The sequence below is a fragment of the Xyrauchen texanus genome, chromosome 11 (assembly GCF_025860055.1).
Source record: "Xyrauchen texanus isolate HMW12.3.18 chromosome 11, RBS_HiC_50CHRs, whole genome shotgun sequence".
Lineage (NCBI taxonomy): Eukaryota > Metazoa > Chordata > Actinopteri > Cypriniformes > Catostomidae > Xyrauchen > Xyrauchen texanus.
The window spans coordinates 10103089-10119981 of NC_068286.1; the positions used below are offsets into that span (position 1 = coordinate 10103089).

The following is a 16893-nucleotide window of genomic DNA, read 5'->3' on the forward strand; positions in this document are numbered from 1 at the left end:
TAACTACCTTATCCATGAACCCGGACATAATTTTTTTTGTTTTATATTCTTATTTATTTATGTTATTATTTATTTAGATGCATCATTTTAAATTATTATTGGAAATCTTAGCTTTTTTTGCATCCTCTATTGTTTCAAGGGCTTTGCTTTTTATATTTACATTCTAGTCACCTAGTTAGTTAGAGCTTGAATAGCTTGACATTAGGCCTGTTTAAACCAAGTCCACATTTTTGGTATGAAGAAAATGCAAAATTGTATATATTGTACTGCACTGATTTCTCTTTTTTTTTTTTTTTATTCGCTGGTTGGGTTGATGTATTGATATTATGTTGTATTGTTGAAAGTTGAACAATTAATTTTCGTATGCAAAGTTTATATTGGAACAATGATAAAAATTCAGCTTAATTGGTATTTTAGTTACATATCATTCCATTCACGTCGGTCTTGGTATGATCAGGCCATCACCCTGTTTTCGGGATGTTTGCCTTTGCATAATTAAGAACATCCTGTCGAAACATGCCCAGCAAAAATTACATGAACATTGTATTAAATGGATAAACAGGTTTAGGTGGCATTTACTAGAGACATTAACTGTATCAGTAAAATGTTTTCGAATAAGCAGGCCTCACATTTATAGAGAGTGAATTCTCAAACACTTTCGAAATTGCATGTCTGGTTCATGAAATCTTAACACTCTCTGCAACTGACACAGCCTCGGTGTGTGTGCATGTATGTGTGTGTTTTACACTCAAATGGCTAACTCTATATCCTTCTGGAGCCTTTATCTGTTACCAAATTGTTTGCTCTGATTTTATGAATGTTTAAATGCAAATTACGCTTGTGTGACATTCAATATAATACTTTTATTTAATAGATGTGCACATCTGACCAATACTTATTGCTGGAAATGGTATGACATCATATAAGCAGCAGTGTTTCCATTGGTCTGCTTAAACACGGTCCACTTTTTTTTTTAGATTTCCTGTGTTGCAACTCAAACTTTAGTGATTCATCCCATGCAGGCATTGCAGCCTGCCTTCATGTATGTGATGTACTACTGTATGCAAGTGTACGAAAAACAAGATATTTAAGATTTTTACACCATTTATACTTTATGTGCTCGACTGTATTTATTAAATTTTATTATAAAGTAGTGGTGCTATAATCCTACGAGTTCTAATAACAGTATCTTTAAAGTCTACAGATAGCACAGATTATTACATTTAAATAAACAGTAGAAACCTCTGAAATTTCAAATAGCTTTGTAAAATTGTTACTTATAACCTATTGTCTGCATGACCTGCATAGTTGAACAGAGTTCAAATCAGGGTTCAAAATTAACATTTTGCCACACCTGCCAATGCCTGGTGAGTCGAGACCATGAAACTGTGTTTTGCAGCATTTCATTAAAACATTATTGTCACTATTTAAAATGACTTCTAAAGAGTAACCGGCCAGTAGATCGTGTAGCAGGTCAATATGTTACTCACATTTGTCACTTAACGAGTGTTAATTCTGGACCCGGTTTCCATTATTATCTGGAGAAATGGAGACTAAGCGACTGAGACCTTAAACATATTGTCCCGACAGCACGTGTAGGGCACAGCTGCGAACATATTTAATGTGTGTGTGTGTGTGTGTGAGAGAGTGAGTGTGCAAACCGAAAGATCCACATTACCCCCTATACTTCCCTTTACCTATCCTCCAATATCCTATCGTGCTTTACAGGAGCTGAGAGAAATCCACAATAAACAACAGAGGCAGAAACAAAAGGAACTGGAGGCTGACATCACCCAGCCATCACTTGACAGGAAGTACACAGAGCTACAAGAGTCCAGGTGTGTTTGTATTTGTGTGACATTATGATTTGATAATGCCAGTGGATTGTAGAATTACTATGTGGCAGTCAAAAATCTAAACTTCAGGTTCTCTCTTTCTTTCCTCCAGGTTGTCTGGAACAGATGAGGGTGTGTCTCCGGCTTGGAAAGATGATGGTGTGCGTAAAGTTCCCACTCCTCCCGTGTCTAAGGCCTGGATGAGCCGAGTGAGTGAAGAAGAGAACCACAGCAGATCTGACATACAGGATAATCTCTCTAAACTCTTCATACAGCATCCGGGCAAACTACTGGGCCAGTCCCCTTGGTCTATGGCAGGTGAGAGGAAAATACATTTTTAAAATTGATACGTTTATTTTTATTTTGTTGATTCAGTGAGAGTTGAATTGGATGTTACTTGCGGCTGATTCCATATTGGAATGTGTTATGGTTACCCTTGGGCCCTGATTTATTAAAGGTTTGTGTGTACAAACTTGATGGCGCATGCAAAAATAGGTCCCGACTGATCTACTAACGTAGTCTTCTGAGGATTGCGTCTATCAGATGCACAAATGGAATGTTTTGGGAATTGTTGTGTGTTACCCCTAGAGATGTGCAATTGACTAATTGAGTACTCGTTCTGCCCCTGCTACTTGAATGTTAAAAACACTACTTGAATATCACATTTATTTTCGCTTTCAACGAAAACGCCTTGAGCAACGCTGAATTACACTGTCCTTCTGAATCATCTACCACATCTCGCCGTTACAATTGAGTCCACTAGTGAGCGCTGTGGATGCGTGTCATCGAGGTGTTGGATGAGAGATGATGACATGATGGGCTTTTGAGAGCAAAGCCAAGTGTAGAAATATTTGTAATATTTTGATTCTTATAGAGTTACACTATATTGGCATTCGGTTCATGTTGGAGTCATGCAAAACAATACACGGTGAACTGCTTTTCTGGTGGAATGAAAATGCGAAGCAGTAGGAGGAACCCTAATGCCATCAGAATTGATTTCAAAGAAAAGCCAGCACTCCACTAGCCAGTTTTTCCAATGATTCCAGTGAGTAGACTCAAAGTTTATGTACAGGTGAAACACGAAAAATTAGAATATCGTGCAAAAGTTCATTAATTTCAGTAATTCAACTTAAAAGGTGAAACTAATATATTATATAGACTCATTACAAGCAAAGTAAGATATTTCAAGCCTTTATTTGTTATAATTTTGATGATTATGGCTTATGAAAACCCCAAATTCAGAATCTCAGAAAATTAGAATATTACATGAAATCAATAAAAAAAAAGGACTTTAAATACAGAAATGTCGGCCCTCTGAAAAGTATAATCATGCATATGTACTCAGTACTTGGTTTCTAACCCTAACCCTTTTGCATTAATTACTGCCTCAATGCGGCGTGGCATGGATGCTATCAGCCTGTAGCACTGCTGAGGTGTTATGGAAGACCAAGATGCTTCAATAGCGGCCTTCAGCTCTTCTGCATTGTTTGATCTCATGTCTCTCATCTTTCTCTTGGCAATGCCCCATAGATTCTCTATGGGGTTCAGGTCAGGCGAGTTTGCTGGCCAATCAAGCACAGTAATACCATGGTCATTGAACCAGGTTTTGGTACTTTTGGCAGTGTGGGCAGGTGCCAAGTCCTGCTGGAAAATGAAGTCAGCATCTCCATAAAGCTTGTCTGCTGAAGGAAGCATGAAGTGCTCTAAAATGTCCCAGTAGACGGCTGCGTTGACTCTGGACTTAATAAAGCACAGTGGACCAACACCAGCCAATGACATGGCTCCCCAAACCAACACAGACTGTGGAAACTTCACACTGGACTTCAAGCATCTTGGATTGTGTGCCTCTCCATTCTTCCTCCAGACTCTGGGACCTTGGTTTCCAAATGAGATGCAAAATTTGCTCTCATCAGAAAAGAGGACTTTGGACCACTGAGCAACAGACCAGTTCTTTTTTTTCTTTAGCCCAGGTAAGACGTTTGACATTTGAAGCCCATGTCCAGGACCCGTCTGTGTGTGGTGGCTCTTGATGCAGTAACTCCAGCCTCAGTCCACTCCTTGTTGAGCTCCCCCACACATTTGAATGGCCTTTTCCTGACAATCCTCTCCAGGCTACGGTCATCCCTGCTACTTGTGCATCTTTTTCTTCCACACTTTTCCCTTCCACTTAACTTTCTATTAATGTGCTTTGATACAGCACTTTGAGAACATCCAACTTCTTTTGCAATTACCTTTTGAGGCTTTCCCTCCTTGTGGAGGGTGTCAATGATGGTTTTCTGCACAACTGTCAGGTCAGCAGTCTTCCCCATGATTGTGAATTCAACTGAACCAGACTGAGAGACCATTTAAAGGCTCAGGAACCCTTTGTAGGTGTTTAGCTGATTAGAGTGTGACACTTTGATCCTACAATACTGAACCTTTTCACAATATTCTAATTTTCTGAGATTCTGAATTTGGGGTTTTCATAAGCTGTAAGCCATAATCATCAAAATTATATCAAATAAAGGCTTGAAATATCTTACTTTGCTTGTAATGAGTCTATATAATATATTAGTTTCACCTTTTAAGTTGAATTACTGAAATTAATGAACTTTTGCACGATATTCTAATTTTTCGAGTTTCACCTGTATGTGCGTTACCCTAATGCCATCAGTATTGATTCCTAAGAAAAGCCGGCACTCCACTAGCCAGTTTTTTCCAGTGATTTTCAGGTGTGAGCTTCAATCACCGGCCAGGCGGAGGTAGACAAAGCACGCATTAGCATCTCTCAGCAAGAAGTGTTGATCACTTGACCATCAGGACTCCCTGCTGAGTTAATGGTTCCCTCAAAGGAAAAGTAATCCATAGTGATTCACCAAGCGTTTTCACTGCCTTTTTGTCCTACACTAAAATGACATTAGAAAGCGGAGTCTGTTTTTGTTGAACATTTTCTCTGAAAACTGCATATCGACAAACGTGTTCTATGGCAAGCCTCGTGGGGATAAATACGCAATTACACACTTTCACAAGGTATATTACTCCATGAATTGTACACCTGGATCGTTTTCAGCATTTGTCTCTGAACCTTGGGCATATTTTCCTTTGGTTTGCGTCGTTTAGGCCTTTATGTACACTGTAATCACACTTGGCTCTGCACCAAGACAATTCGGGCCGAGACCACTTGGATGGAAAAGAAATATGTAGGTCAGCTCGTCACTGTAATTCGGCATCAAAACGTGGATACTGCCTTTTAGTGGCTATATTGTATAGGTCGAGCTTCATAATCGCTACTCTCTTTTGGATAGTGACAGAACAGACACGGGTGGAAACGTGGCTCTTTCTGTGCGAGTGTTTGTGTGCAAAACGTAAAAGCAATTAATGATGGATAAAACAATTTTTTTAGGTCTGTTTTAAAATATAAACTTGTGAAAGTTAACCGAACCATGAAGAAAATGCAAAATGATTACTTTTTCTGCCCCTTTTTCATAAGAAATTAAGCAAGCTACAGGTAGGCCCTAAATCACTCTTACATCATTATTGTTTATGCTTACGAGGTAAACGGGTTACTTCGGCAAGCTCCACGTGACTGGGATTATGGACTCCTCCCACTGAAGAAGGCGAGATATCAGCAAAACAGTTTTCAAGTGTGACACCCTTTGCCAAAATAGAGTTGTTTGGAGTTTGCTTGTGTGACGCTGCGAGTTCCCACACGTCCTGGAAAACTTGGAATTTTGCAATGCAATTTTCCAGTCATGGAAAAGTCATGGGAAATTACGATTTTTGTTACTGCGTACAAAAACATGGTAACTATCGGGACTCTGAATTGTAAAATACACAAATTCGTATCGTGTTGACCCTGCCGGCAGCTGCACATTGTGAAACAATATCAACCTTTAACTGTCATGAACGAATCCCTGTCACATACTTTCTCATCTGCTGTCATCTCTGCTTTGCTCTGATGAAATAGTTTACCAGTAAGTATTGATATAGTACAAAATATGATTTCTTTCATTCCAACATTGCTGTTGTTTTGACCAAAAAAACATTATACAGTAAGTGAGTTAAGGGTTAGAAACTTTAGACAGCGATTACAGTTGGACCACTGATTCACACACTTATTTGGTTGCTTGGTGATTCGGCCTTCACACCTCATTATGTGAATTAATTTTCAATAATTCAGTGACACAATCAGCCTATACCTCATTATATATATATTATCATTGTATTTTTGCATAAATATGTAACTTTTTTGGTACATAAAATGTCCTGGAAAATTGTGCCTTGATGATAGTTGGAATCCTGCGCTGGCTTTAGAAAGTCACCTGCAATACGGCCACAACATGCACACCAATTGCATAAATTGCACAAGCAAATTTGTACCTGTTATCTGGGACCTCAGTAGATCAGGGCCTTAAGACCAAAGTATACTTCGGCTGTCCTCGTTGCTGATCGCAAATTTTGTCATGCACAGACCAGCAGCGTGCTTTCCAGATTTTCTCATCCACTAAGTTTATTTATTTGTGTCTGTGTGTTGTAGACAAGCTCCCGGTGTCTGGTTTTAACCAGGAGAATGTAAAGGTGGTCTACTACAGAGCACTGTACCCCTTCGAGGCCCGCAGTCATGATGAGATCACCATCCTTCCTGGAGACATAGTGATGGTAAAACAACTGTCTGTTGATGTATGTATGTATGTATGTATGTATGTTTGTTTGTGTGTGTGTGCGCGCGTGTGTGTGTGCACCTGAGCACACAGTTACTGACTTTGACCCTGCCTTTGTCCTTTCTGTGCTCACTCTGGCTGAAGGTGAAAGGAGAGTGGGTAAGTCTAGGTTTTCTGCCCCTCATCCACCTTTGTTTCTTGTTTGACTTGTTCCTTGTTCTTCGTCGTTGGCCTAGGACTGACCCTGTACAGAGATCATGATATATGGCTACATGTTCGTTGTTGTGAGTCTTTTGCAGGGATTTCAGAGGCGTTTTCAGAGTCTCTGGGCTTTTCTAGGAACCCATGACCATTTAGCCAATTTCCTATAGACCATTTTAAGCATGTAAGCAAGTTTTTTGGCAGCACTTCCGGCATCATTAACGGATCCTTTAAATAGGGCTCCGAGTTAACATATTTACCTCAAATAACGTCAAACGTTTACCTGAATTGACTTATCCAGACGTGTTGTTGATTCTGGGAGTCTACAAGAGAGAGGCGATGAAAATTTATCATTCAGATGCTCACAATTATTTCCTCATGAATGATCGCTCCTGTTATAACAAAGGCCATGTACACACTACAATGTTTTGGGAGTGGCAACTGCATTTAAATGCAGGAGTGAATCCTCTAAATCATCGTTCCATATGTGTACGGAATACAGGATTGACTCCCGCAACAATTGCGATGATTGACAAGAGTAGCCAAAGCAACGCTGCAGCATCTCACGCCTGTGAAACATGGGTGCCACCAGTTTAACCTGTTTTTGTTTGCTGTTTTTGAGCAAAGATTTTATCCACTGCAGATATATTATCATCCGACAATGTTTGTTTGCTGCCGTCGACAGAATTGTTGTAGAATATGGTTGTCACTACCATATTTATCAAACTGTACTAAACGGTCAACTGACAATGACAATCGAATTCAGCTACAGTATGTACATTTCCAAAGTCTTTTTAGGCAAGTCTGGTTACTCGGCAGCCATCTTTGGATTGCTCTCAGCAGATATTTTCTATGTAAACAAGCAGCATACAAGTGCAGCGCCTATCTACTGGGAAAAGACCAAAATCCCCAAAATGGTTGGTCAAGACCACTGGGTAGCTCAGTGGTAAAGACGCTGGCTACCACCCCTGGAGTTCGCAAGTTCGAATCCTAGAGCTTGCTGAGTGTCTCCAGCCGGGTCTCCTAAGCAACCAAATTGGCCTCTTTGCTAGGGAGGGTAGAGTCACATGGGGTAGCCTCATCGTGATCGCTATAATATGGTTCGTTCTCAGTGGGGTGCTTGGTGAGTTGCACGTAGATGCTGTGTTGGATGGCATGGGCCTCCACTTGTGCTATGTCTCCGTGGTAACGCACTCAACGAGCCACGTGTTAAAGAGCAACATGCAGGTTGGACACCCCTATATAGCATAGTGTATGTTGATGATAAAACAACTAGATTTTCTGAACTGGAGTAATATATATTTAGCCATTAACAATATTTTGAGATAAATTGTGATAAAATAACTTCCGCGTCTATGAAGCACTAACCGGAAGTGAAGATGGCCGAGGGAGTCTGGTCAAGCTCAAGCTCAGGTTACAATGGATGCGAATGAAGAAACCGAGTTCTCCGGTGTGGACGAACATGCCTATGATGGCCCACAGGCCTATAATTATGAGCCTCCTAGGCTAGATAGAAGCCAGGGGGAGGAACAATGGGCAGAGGAGAGAAGTAGAGTTGTGGTGTCAAGAAAACCAGTGCCGAATAGGGCAAGTGACTTGGTGAGTTAATGTAAGTTAGCACCGTGGCTAACGCTGGTTCATCTACTGTAGGGCTAGTACCTTGGTGTTATGCAATAAATCTGCTTTAGCAAACATACGTTCGACCTTGTTCTTGATTAAACATCCATTTAGATTGTCTTAATTTAAGCCAGCAACGTTTTGTCTTCTCATATTCTATGCTGACAGTGATTATGCAGTCCATCCAAGCTGGTTAGCACTATCTACACATTGACCTAATGTTAGCTACGTTGACTAATGACCATGCCATAACAACAAATAGCTATAGCATTGAGCAAACTACTAAATTCATTTCAGAAGGCAGACAATTACGTTACGACAACCTGTCCTAAAGCTCAGTCTCTCTCCCTCTCTCTGTATTATTATACTAAATAAATATTAAATATTTAATATTATAAAAAATATATTATATAAAAATATTATACTATTATTATGACGAAATTACACAAATTAAGAGTTAAAATAATTAAAAGTAAGACTTACTCTGCTAAGTGCTCGTTTAGTTGCACAGAATGTCTGCTAACGTTAGCACTTGGTCCTCCAGTCCCGCCCGCGCCAAAATCCGGTGTAAACTTTGACGGTGGACTTGATTCCATCGAGTACACCGAGGGAACAGCATCAGTAATCAGCCTCACGTGATCCTTACTCCGAAATCCCATCCGAGACTCCAACAAATCTCCAGGTCGATAATTCTCCGGAGTGAAATGTGCGCCACAAACGACCGAGTGTGTGGTAACAGACGCGGCAGTGAAGTCTGCTCTCTTCACCTGCACAAAACTCACCCAAGACCGAAAAGCCTTGTTTTTCCTAGAAGGAAAATGATTTACACGATGTCCTGACAGGCTGGAATTCGTGCAACCAGCACAAACACAATAATTTACCATTATGGCTTCTCTAAAACTCGATCTAAAACTTTCTGTCTCTCACTACTGCTCTAACTACATCAACACCCAACAATGAGAGAGCTGACCTCAAGCTCTTTTATTTGCCTCGCCCTACGTCATATGACGCGTTGCTATAGCGGGAAAGGCGTATTCCAGAGCCTAGCACATTTTCATCAAAATCTCTACATCAAATGAGATTTCATTAGTAATTTCTACATGTGTGATTTTAAAAGACCTCTGCAGACAATATAAAGTATTAATTCAGTTATAAATTCAACCTGCATGTTGCTCTTTAAGATGCACGGGTTGAGAGTCTCAGATGCGGAGGCAGCTGAGATTTGTCCTCCACCACCCGGATTGAGGCGAGTCACTATGCCACTACGAGGACTTGAAGCAAATTGGGAATTGGACATTCCAAATTGGGAGAAAAAAAATTTGTGCTGCTTATCCTCAGATTACACTAAAAAAACAATTTTCCTGGGGCCTGGGTAGCTCAGAGAGTATTGATGCTCACTACCACCCCTGGAGTTATGAGTTCTAATCCAGGGTGTGCTGAGTGACTCCAAAGCAACCAAATTGGCCCGGTTGCTAGGGAGGGTAGAGTCACATGGGGTAACCTCCTCGTGGTTGCGATTAGGGGTTCTCGCTTTCAATGTGGCATGTAGTAAATTGTGCGTGGATCGCAGAGAGTAGCCTGAGACTTGTCCTCTGCCACACAGATTGAGGTGAGTAACCACGCCACCATGAGGAGGCTCAAAAATAAGGCCGATCTTACAGCATAAATATCATGATTGTTCTCCCTTCAAAGTGTCCTTCAGAGGGTGATTTATCCCATTTGGAATGCACAACTATCAGGAAATGTTCAAGGAACAAAAAGACGTCACTTCCTGAAACCCTCTTGAAATGATCTAAATCAAAGCAACTTATTGAGTCCATCATGTTGATATCATACATAGTGATTGTGCACTGTGTATTGTGATTCACGTGTTTGTACTGTATGCTTTCGTCCATTGTGTATCAAGGAGTGTTTTCTGCTGTTCGAACTCACAGTGAAGCTGTTGTGGTTGTTTGTGATTTCATAATCCTGCATCATTCAGAAATCTTTGTTTTGTGTGCTTTCACATTCTATGTTTATGATTTACATTGTCTTTCTGTGTTTTTCTATTCAGGTGGATGAGTCTCAGACAGGTGAACCTGGATGGTTAGGAGGAGAGATTAAAGGGAAGACTGGCTGGTTCCCTGCCAATTATGCAGAGAAGATCCCAGAAACGGAAGTTCCTCTTAGTCTGAGGGCCAGCGCTGCGTCTTGCTCCGCTCCTAAATTAGTCTCTCGTTTGACGTCCTCTTCAACTACAGCTGCACCCATTCAGCCGATTTCCCCAGACCCTGCATCAATAGCCCCGACCTCTTCAGCCACAGCCCCTCCAGGCCCCGCTGCCTCGTCCTCAACGTCCAGTAACTGGGCAGATTTCAACACCACGTAAGTTTACTGAAATTGTGCAAATATTTGTTTGTTTCTTTAACTGGTTATTTCTTGTTTTTCAGTGGTACATTATAAATAAAACTTGAGCACCAGTCATTTGTGAAACATGTTTGCACTTGCAAAGACTTTCATAGATCAAATTGATTATTTATATTATTCAGATGGCCGTCTAACTCTGCTGTGGAGAAGCAGGATAGCGACGGCTGGGACATGTGGCCGACTCAGCCCACTCAACCCTCACAGCCGTCCCTGTCCGTGCCCAGTGGAGGACAGATGAGACAGCGCTCTGCATTCACCCCTGCTGCACTCTCTGGCTCCTCACCCTCACCTGTACTCGGACAGGTAAGTAATTTTTCTCTCAATTACATTCTCTGTCCCCAAATGCACTTTTAAACAATTTTTAAACTTGTAGTTTTTAAACGTTTCATAAGATTTAGGGTGATAAGTTCTAAAGATGATTAAAGGATTATTCTTGGTTATTTTTAACCTTATGTGTGTGTGTGTGTGTGTGTGTGTGTGTGTGTGTGTGTGTGTGTGTGTGTGCGCGCTTGTGGCATGCTGTTTGATTACCACAGACAGAATTTTTAATTTGTACTTCAGACAGCCAAGAAATGCTTGCACTGCTCCGGTTATGGACTGTGGTCAATTTTGTGTAGGGTTTTTGATCTAATCATAGTGTTAAGTGTAAAAGTCCATTCCCTGAGTGCTGTTAAAGTCTCGCAACTGCCCAGAAGAGCTGTTAAATCCATGAGTTTCAATTCTCCGCTGTGGTTGTAATGCCAGCTCATGCACGAAGCAGCGCTGTGATTGGATTGAGGCATTCTTTCTCATGAGTAATGATGGAAGAACTGTCCACAGCCCTGTGTGAAGCATGTCCATATCTGTTAACATCTCAAAATATTTGCTTTGTTTTATGACCCTTTAACTAGTGAAGGCAAAAAGGGGAATAAAAATGGTGAACCAGGAATGGTGACAACAGAAAGCACCTAAAATATGCACTTTTTATGTGTTCATATAAATTTAAACCAATTTAATTTTTATAAAAAAAACATCATCACAAAACATCATCTACACATCATCTACCCTTAATTCGGAAATATGTTCTACGAAGTGTAGTTTTTTATTTTATTTTTTATATATATATACAAGAAAAGGTAGTCCCTCTTCATCTTCACAAAACCAAAGATGTCTACCAAAGGCTAAATATTATTTAGCATTATGATTAATATTGAAATATCCCTGATGTTCCAAATGAAAAGATGAAGTTATGATGTTTATTCATCAGTAAAAATAAAACCGGGCTAAATGAGCTGTGAAATGCACAAATAGAACTGACTAATGCTGGTAATGATACGGATCTTCTAATTTTGTACAATGTAAAATATCAATTTGACAAGTTTTGTCTTATTTTTTCATCACTTTGGTCATTTTGGAAGACAGTACACACACACCCACATATTGTTAGGCCTGTAGGAGAAAAGGGCAGCGAGGAAAAAAATCAAGATCAAATGAAGAATGAATCATAATTTGATTTTCTGTATTTTCGAATTTGGTACTGTGTCCCAAAATCTCCATCTCTTTTTCAGGGCGAGAAGGTGGAGGGTCTGCAGGCGCAGGCTTTGTACCCATGGCGGGCAAAGAAAGACAATCACTTGAACTTCAACAAGAGTGATGTGATCACCGTACTGGAGCAGCAGGATATGTGGTGGTTCGGGGAGGTGCAGGGACAGAGAGGATGGTTCCCCAAATCGTACGTCAAACTCATCTCTGGGCCCGTCCGGAAATCTTTGAGGTGTGTTTTAGAGGGTGGAACTGAGATGGGCTGATTTTTAGTCTTAGTACATCTCTAATGGATCATTTTGCACTTTTAGCTTAATTTTAAAGGAAAGGAACAGTTCTGAACAGTTTTGCATACGTCTTCAAATTGAAAAAAACAACAACTTTCAATTATAATTTTCTTGATTCAGGCTTAGTTTAAAGAATTGTGAACCAACCGTGAGTTCAGTATTGTGAATTGAATCATAAGATCGTTAAAGCCCTATTAGCTTAAAGTATGATGATTGTATAGTTTGATATTTAGCTGGGATTCTGATGTTGAACATGTGAATGCTGTTTCGTTTCAGTATTGAGTCTGGGTCCTCAGACAGCCCTCCCAGTGTTAAGAGACCCATTCCCTCTCCGATCAAACCCACGGATCTCGGAGAAGGTGAGAAAACAGTCTCATACAAAAACACAACATCTGAACACGTGTATATACTGTATATGCTCAATGAGTTGTATCACTTCTTCTCTTTTTTTACCTCTTTTAATTGTTGGGAATATGTTTTTTTTGCATGGCATTACAGAGTATATGGCCATGTATACATATGAAAGCAGTGAGCAGGGTGACCTGATCTTCCAGCAGGGGGATGTCATCACAGTCACAAAAAAAGAAGGAGATTGGTGGACCGGCACAGTGAGTGGGAAGACTGGAGTCTTCCCCTCCAATTATGTCAAACCTAAGGAATCTGAGGTAGTGACTTGAAATCTGTCTCTAAAAACATAATTAACCTCATCAGTGGAAGACTCTTTTGTCAGAGAACCCCCTTGTATTTTAAGGAATGTTAAGCTTTCAAAATATTCTCATCATTTACTCCCCCCTAATGCCATCCCAGATGTGTATAACTTTCTTTTTTCTACAGAACACAAATTAAGATTTTTACAATAATATCGCAGCTCTGTAGGTCCATACAATGCAAGTGAATGGTGACCAGAACTTTGGCAGCATACAAGTAATCAATAAGACTCCAGTGGTTTAACCAATGTCTTCAGACACGATATGATAGGTGTGGGTGAGAAGGAGATCAATATTTTAGTCCTTTTTACGTTAAATGATCCTCCCTACCCTACCTCCCTCGAATTACCAAAAACAAAAGAAGAACTCTTAGGATAGAAGAGGAGGGCTGGTGCAAATGAACATTATTCAAAAGACTTAAATATTGTTCTGTTTCACATTCACACTTATATCTCTACTGAAGACATGGATTAAACCACTGGAGTCATTTGGATTACTTTTATGCTGCCTTTATGTGCTTCAAAGTTCTGGCCAGGACCTACAGAGCAGAGATATTCTTCTAAAAATCTTCCTTTGTGTTCTGCAGAAGAAAGTAAGTCACAGATCTGGAATGGCATGAGGGTGAGAATATGATGAGAGAATTTACATTTTTACGTGAACTATTCCTTTAATTTTACATTTTTTCACTTCGTTGTTCTTATTGTTATATTTTAATGGTCCTTTCAAACATCTATTGTTCTTAAAAATAATATTAATACATTATATTTAATATAATTCTCCATTGGCATTTCTATCCCAGTCAGAGACTGCTTAACATATAAATATTATCCATCACAGTAGTAAAATTTACAACAAAAAAAGCTTGTTAAATGGTCTATTTTGATCTGTCATTTCTGTTTTCATTTCCCTAGTTCTTTTATAAATGTATGTCATTCCATTTTTCTATGTACATTTGATGTCTTGGTATGATTACATTTACATTTTCAATAATTGAAAAATTACTTTTCATAAATGTAGCAAAGCCAGGTCTGTAGCAACCATTATAACCTGGGGTGTTGGGGACATATCCCCCTTCTAGAAATATGTTTAGGAAATGAAACATTGTGTTTATATTTTTAGGATTTATACATTATATTTTAAACGTTTTGGTAGTCATGCAAGGAAATAGTTGCCAGCCGCTTAAACGATACCTTTAAGACCCAGCAGAAGCCTCCGTCAACCGGTCGGCTCTGCTGTGAACCGAACCAACGCTCAAGTGGTACAGTTACAGCCATCGCCTATTGCTTTCAGGACTACAGGGCAAACAATGTCAGGTTAATGACTCTAAGATTACTTTGAAAACATATTGCATTTCTGATAATGGAAGTTAATATGTTACGTTATTACATTGTATGGAGTGTAGTGCGTAATTTTCTTTTGCATTAAAAAGTGACGTTTTCTTACTGCCAGTTGAGAGCACTCGCTCTTTCGCTTTCTCTCATACACGCATACATGGCGAGTAGGTTTAAATTGTTCTTTCTTGTTTGTTTTTTTTATTTGTCAATTGACATACATTTTAATTATCCTTCAATGTTTCTAAAATTTTGTATATTAGGGAACCTCTTCACTCTCTCACAAACCCCCATTTAGGAAACCCTGGAAAAGAGAAATAATACAAATAGAAAATTATTAAAATCAGACCTGCCGTGCATACGGAAGTAACCATTTAGTCAGATACTTTTTGTACATTTTGAAAGTTCATTTATACCTGATGCACAGCCTGTGTTTAAGCATTTGTATTGTAGTCAAGCAATGGATGGACATTTTTAAAGCTGTAATATCAGTATAATCATAAGTCTTTGTTCTGTCTCTCTGCCTAGGGTTTGGGATCTGCTGGGAAAACGGGAAGTTTAGGGAAGAAACCAGGTGGGTTGTAATGTGCCCATATGTTGTAATGTGCCCCTACTGTAAAACCTGGAAAGGATTTCATGTCTGTAAATGGTCAAATCATTTACATTTCAGAATATTATCTTTTCTTTAAAGCTATTTACTGGACATCAAACCTGAAATCTTGGAATAAAATGGCATGAAATAATTGTATGAGAGTTTGATCCAATAGTCCAGTCCTAATCTTTTCTCCTCTTACCTTTTGTTTCTCCTCGGTGTTCAGAAATTGCCCAGGTGATTGCCCCTTACACAGCCACTGGGGCCGAGCAGCTCACCTTGGCACCTGGCCAGCTCATTCTCATTCGCAAGAAAAACCCTGGAGGCTGGTGGGAAGGAGAACTTCAGGTTTGAAAAACACACAAACAGATATGCTAATGAATACACCTGCGCTTTCTGCCACATTAACACAAACCTTTGGCATGATTTTTCTACCAGAATGCCAAAAAAGCTTTTGGTATAATCTCTTTAGTAGTCGTAGAAGCAGCAGCATGTATTTGGTTCTCTGTAGTGTAACCTTTAGTTATTTGTAAGTTTTAATAAATGATGACATTCATTGCATGTTTCAGTACGTTTGTGTTGATATTGAAATGGCTATTAGTGAAAAATAATCACTGTCTTGATGATATATTTGTCTTTGTTATGATATTGTGCTGGAATTGATTTAAAATTCGCTTAATCGCCCACCTCCGTTTATTTCTGCAGGCAAGAGGAAAGAAGCGTCAGATTGGTTGGTTTCCAGCTAATTATGTGAAATTACTGAGCCCCAGCACCAGTAAGACCACACCCACAGAGCCCAACCCACCCAAGCTGCCAACACCCAATGCAGGTACAAGTCATAGAAGTTACTGTACACAAAAAGAACGGGTTTCCAAGGGCACACATGAGTTGAATGACATCTTAAATTTTTTACTTTAGAAAGCTAGCACAGGATTAAAGGAATAGGTAAAAATGCTCATCATATACTCGCCCTCAGGCCATCACTGATGTGCATGACTTCTTTCTTCTGCTGAATACAAATGAAGATTTTTAGAAAGATATCTCTGCTCTTTAGGTCCATACAATGCATGCGAATGGTGATCAGAACTCAGAAAGTCCAAAAAAAGGGCATAAAGGCAGCATAAAAGTAACCCAAACAACTCATCCACACAGTTGTATGGATTACTTTCATGCTGCCTTCATTTCCCTTTTGGATGTTCGAATTTCTGGTAACCATTCAGTTTCATTGTGAGGACCAACAGAGCTGAAATATTCTTCTAAAAATCTTTGTTTTCTGCAGAAGAAAGTAAGTTATACACATCTGGAATGGCACGAGGGTGAGTAAATGATGAGAGAATTTTCAGTTTTGGGTGAACTATCCCAATTGATAATTTTGACTACAAACATGTGTGTTTGCCTACCACAGTGTGCCAGGTGATTGGCATGTATGACTACACGGCTCAAAATGATGACGAACTACCTTTCGGGAAGGGCCAAATCATCAACGTGCTGAGCAGAGAGGATCCTGATTGGTGGAAAGGAGAGCTGAATGGTTCTGTTGGCCTTTTCCCTTCAAATTACGTCAAGCTGACCACTGACACGGACCCCAGCCAACAATGTGAGTCTGGAATTTTCTCACTCTCTCACGAAACTTCTCGCTATCCTGTCTAATTAAATATCAGCTACCATATAAATTAAGTTCCCTTTGCAAACATTTTTAAATTGGCCAATTAGATCCATTTATTGTCTATAATGCTTCTGTAACAAACATTGAAAC

At 39.7% G+C, this 16893-nt stretch overlaps 1 protein-coding gene across 4 annotated transcripts in view; it reads left to right on the forward strand.

Annotated features, from left to right (window-relative positions):
• LOC127651195 (intersectin-1-like) overlaps window positions 1-16893 on the forward strand; it is a 78342-nt gene that overhangs the window by 39798 nt on the left and 21651 nt on the right. For all 4 annotated transcript variants that reach the window (XM_052136910.1, XM_052136911.1, XM_052136912.1 and 1 more), the window contains 12 exons: window positions 1729-1838; window positions 1948-2153; window positions 6352-6473; window positions 10347-10657; window positions 10822-11002; window positions 12247-12452; window positions 12784-12866; window positions 13006-13172; window positions 15074-15119; window positions 15364-15485; window positions 15843-15966; window positions 16543-16734. In XM_052136910.1, coding sequence (XP_051992870.1) covers window positions 1729-1838; window positions 1948-2153; window positions 6352-6473; window positions 10347-10657; window positions 10822-11002; window positions 12247-12452; window positions 12784-12866; window positions 13006-13172; window positions 15074-15119; window positions 15364-15485; window positions 15843-15966; window positions 16543-16734 — 1870 coding nt within the window. The remainder of the gene's footprint in view (window positions 1-1728; window positions 1839-1947; window positions 2154-6351; window positions 6474-10346; window positions 10658-10821; window positions 11003-12246; window positions 12453-12783; window positions 12867-13005; window positions 13173-15073; window positions 15120-15363; window positions 15486-15842; window positions 15967-16542; window positions 16735-16893) is intronic.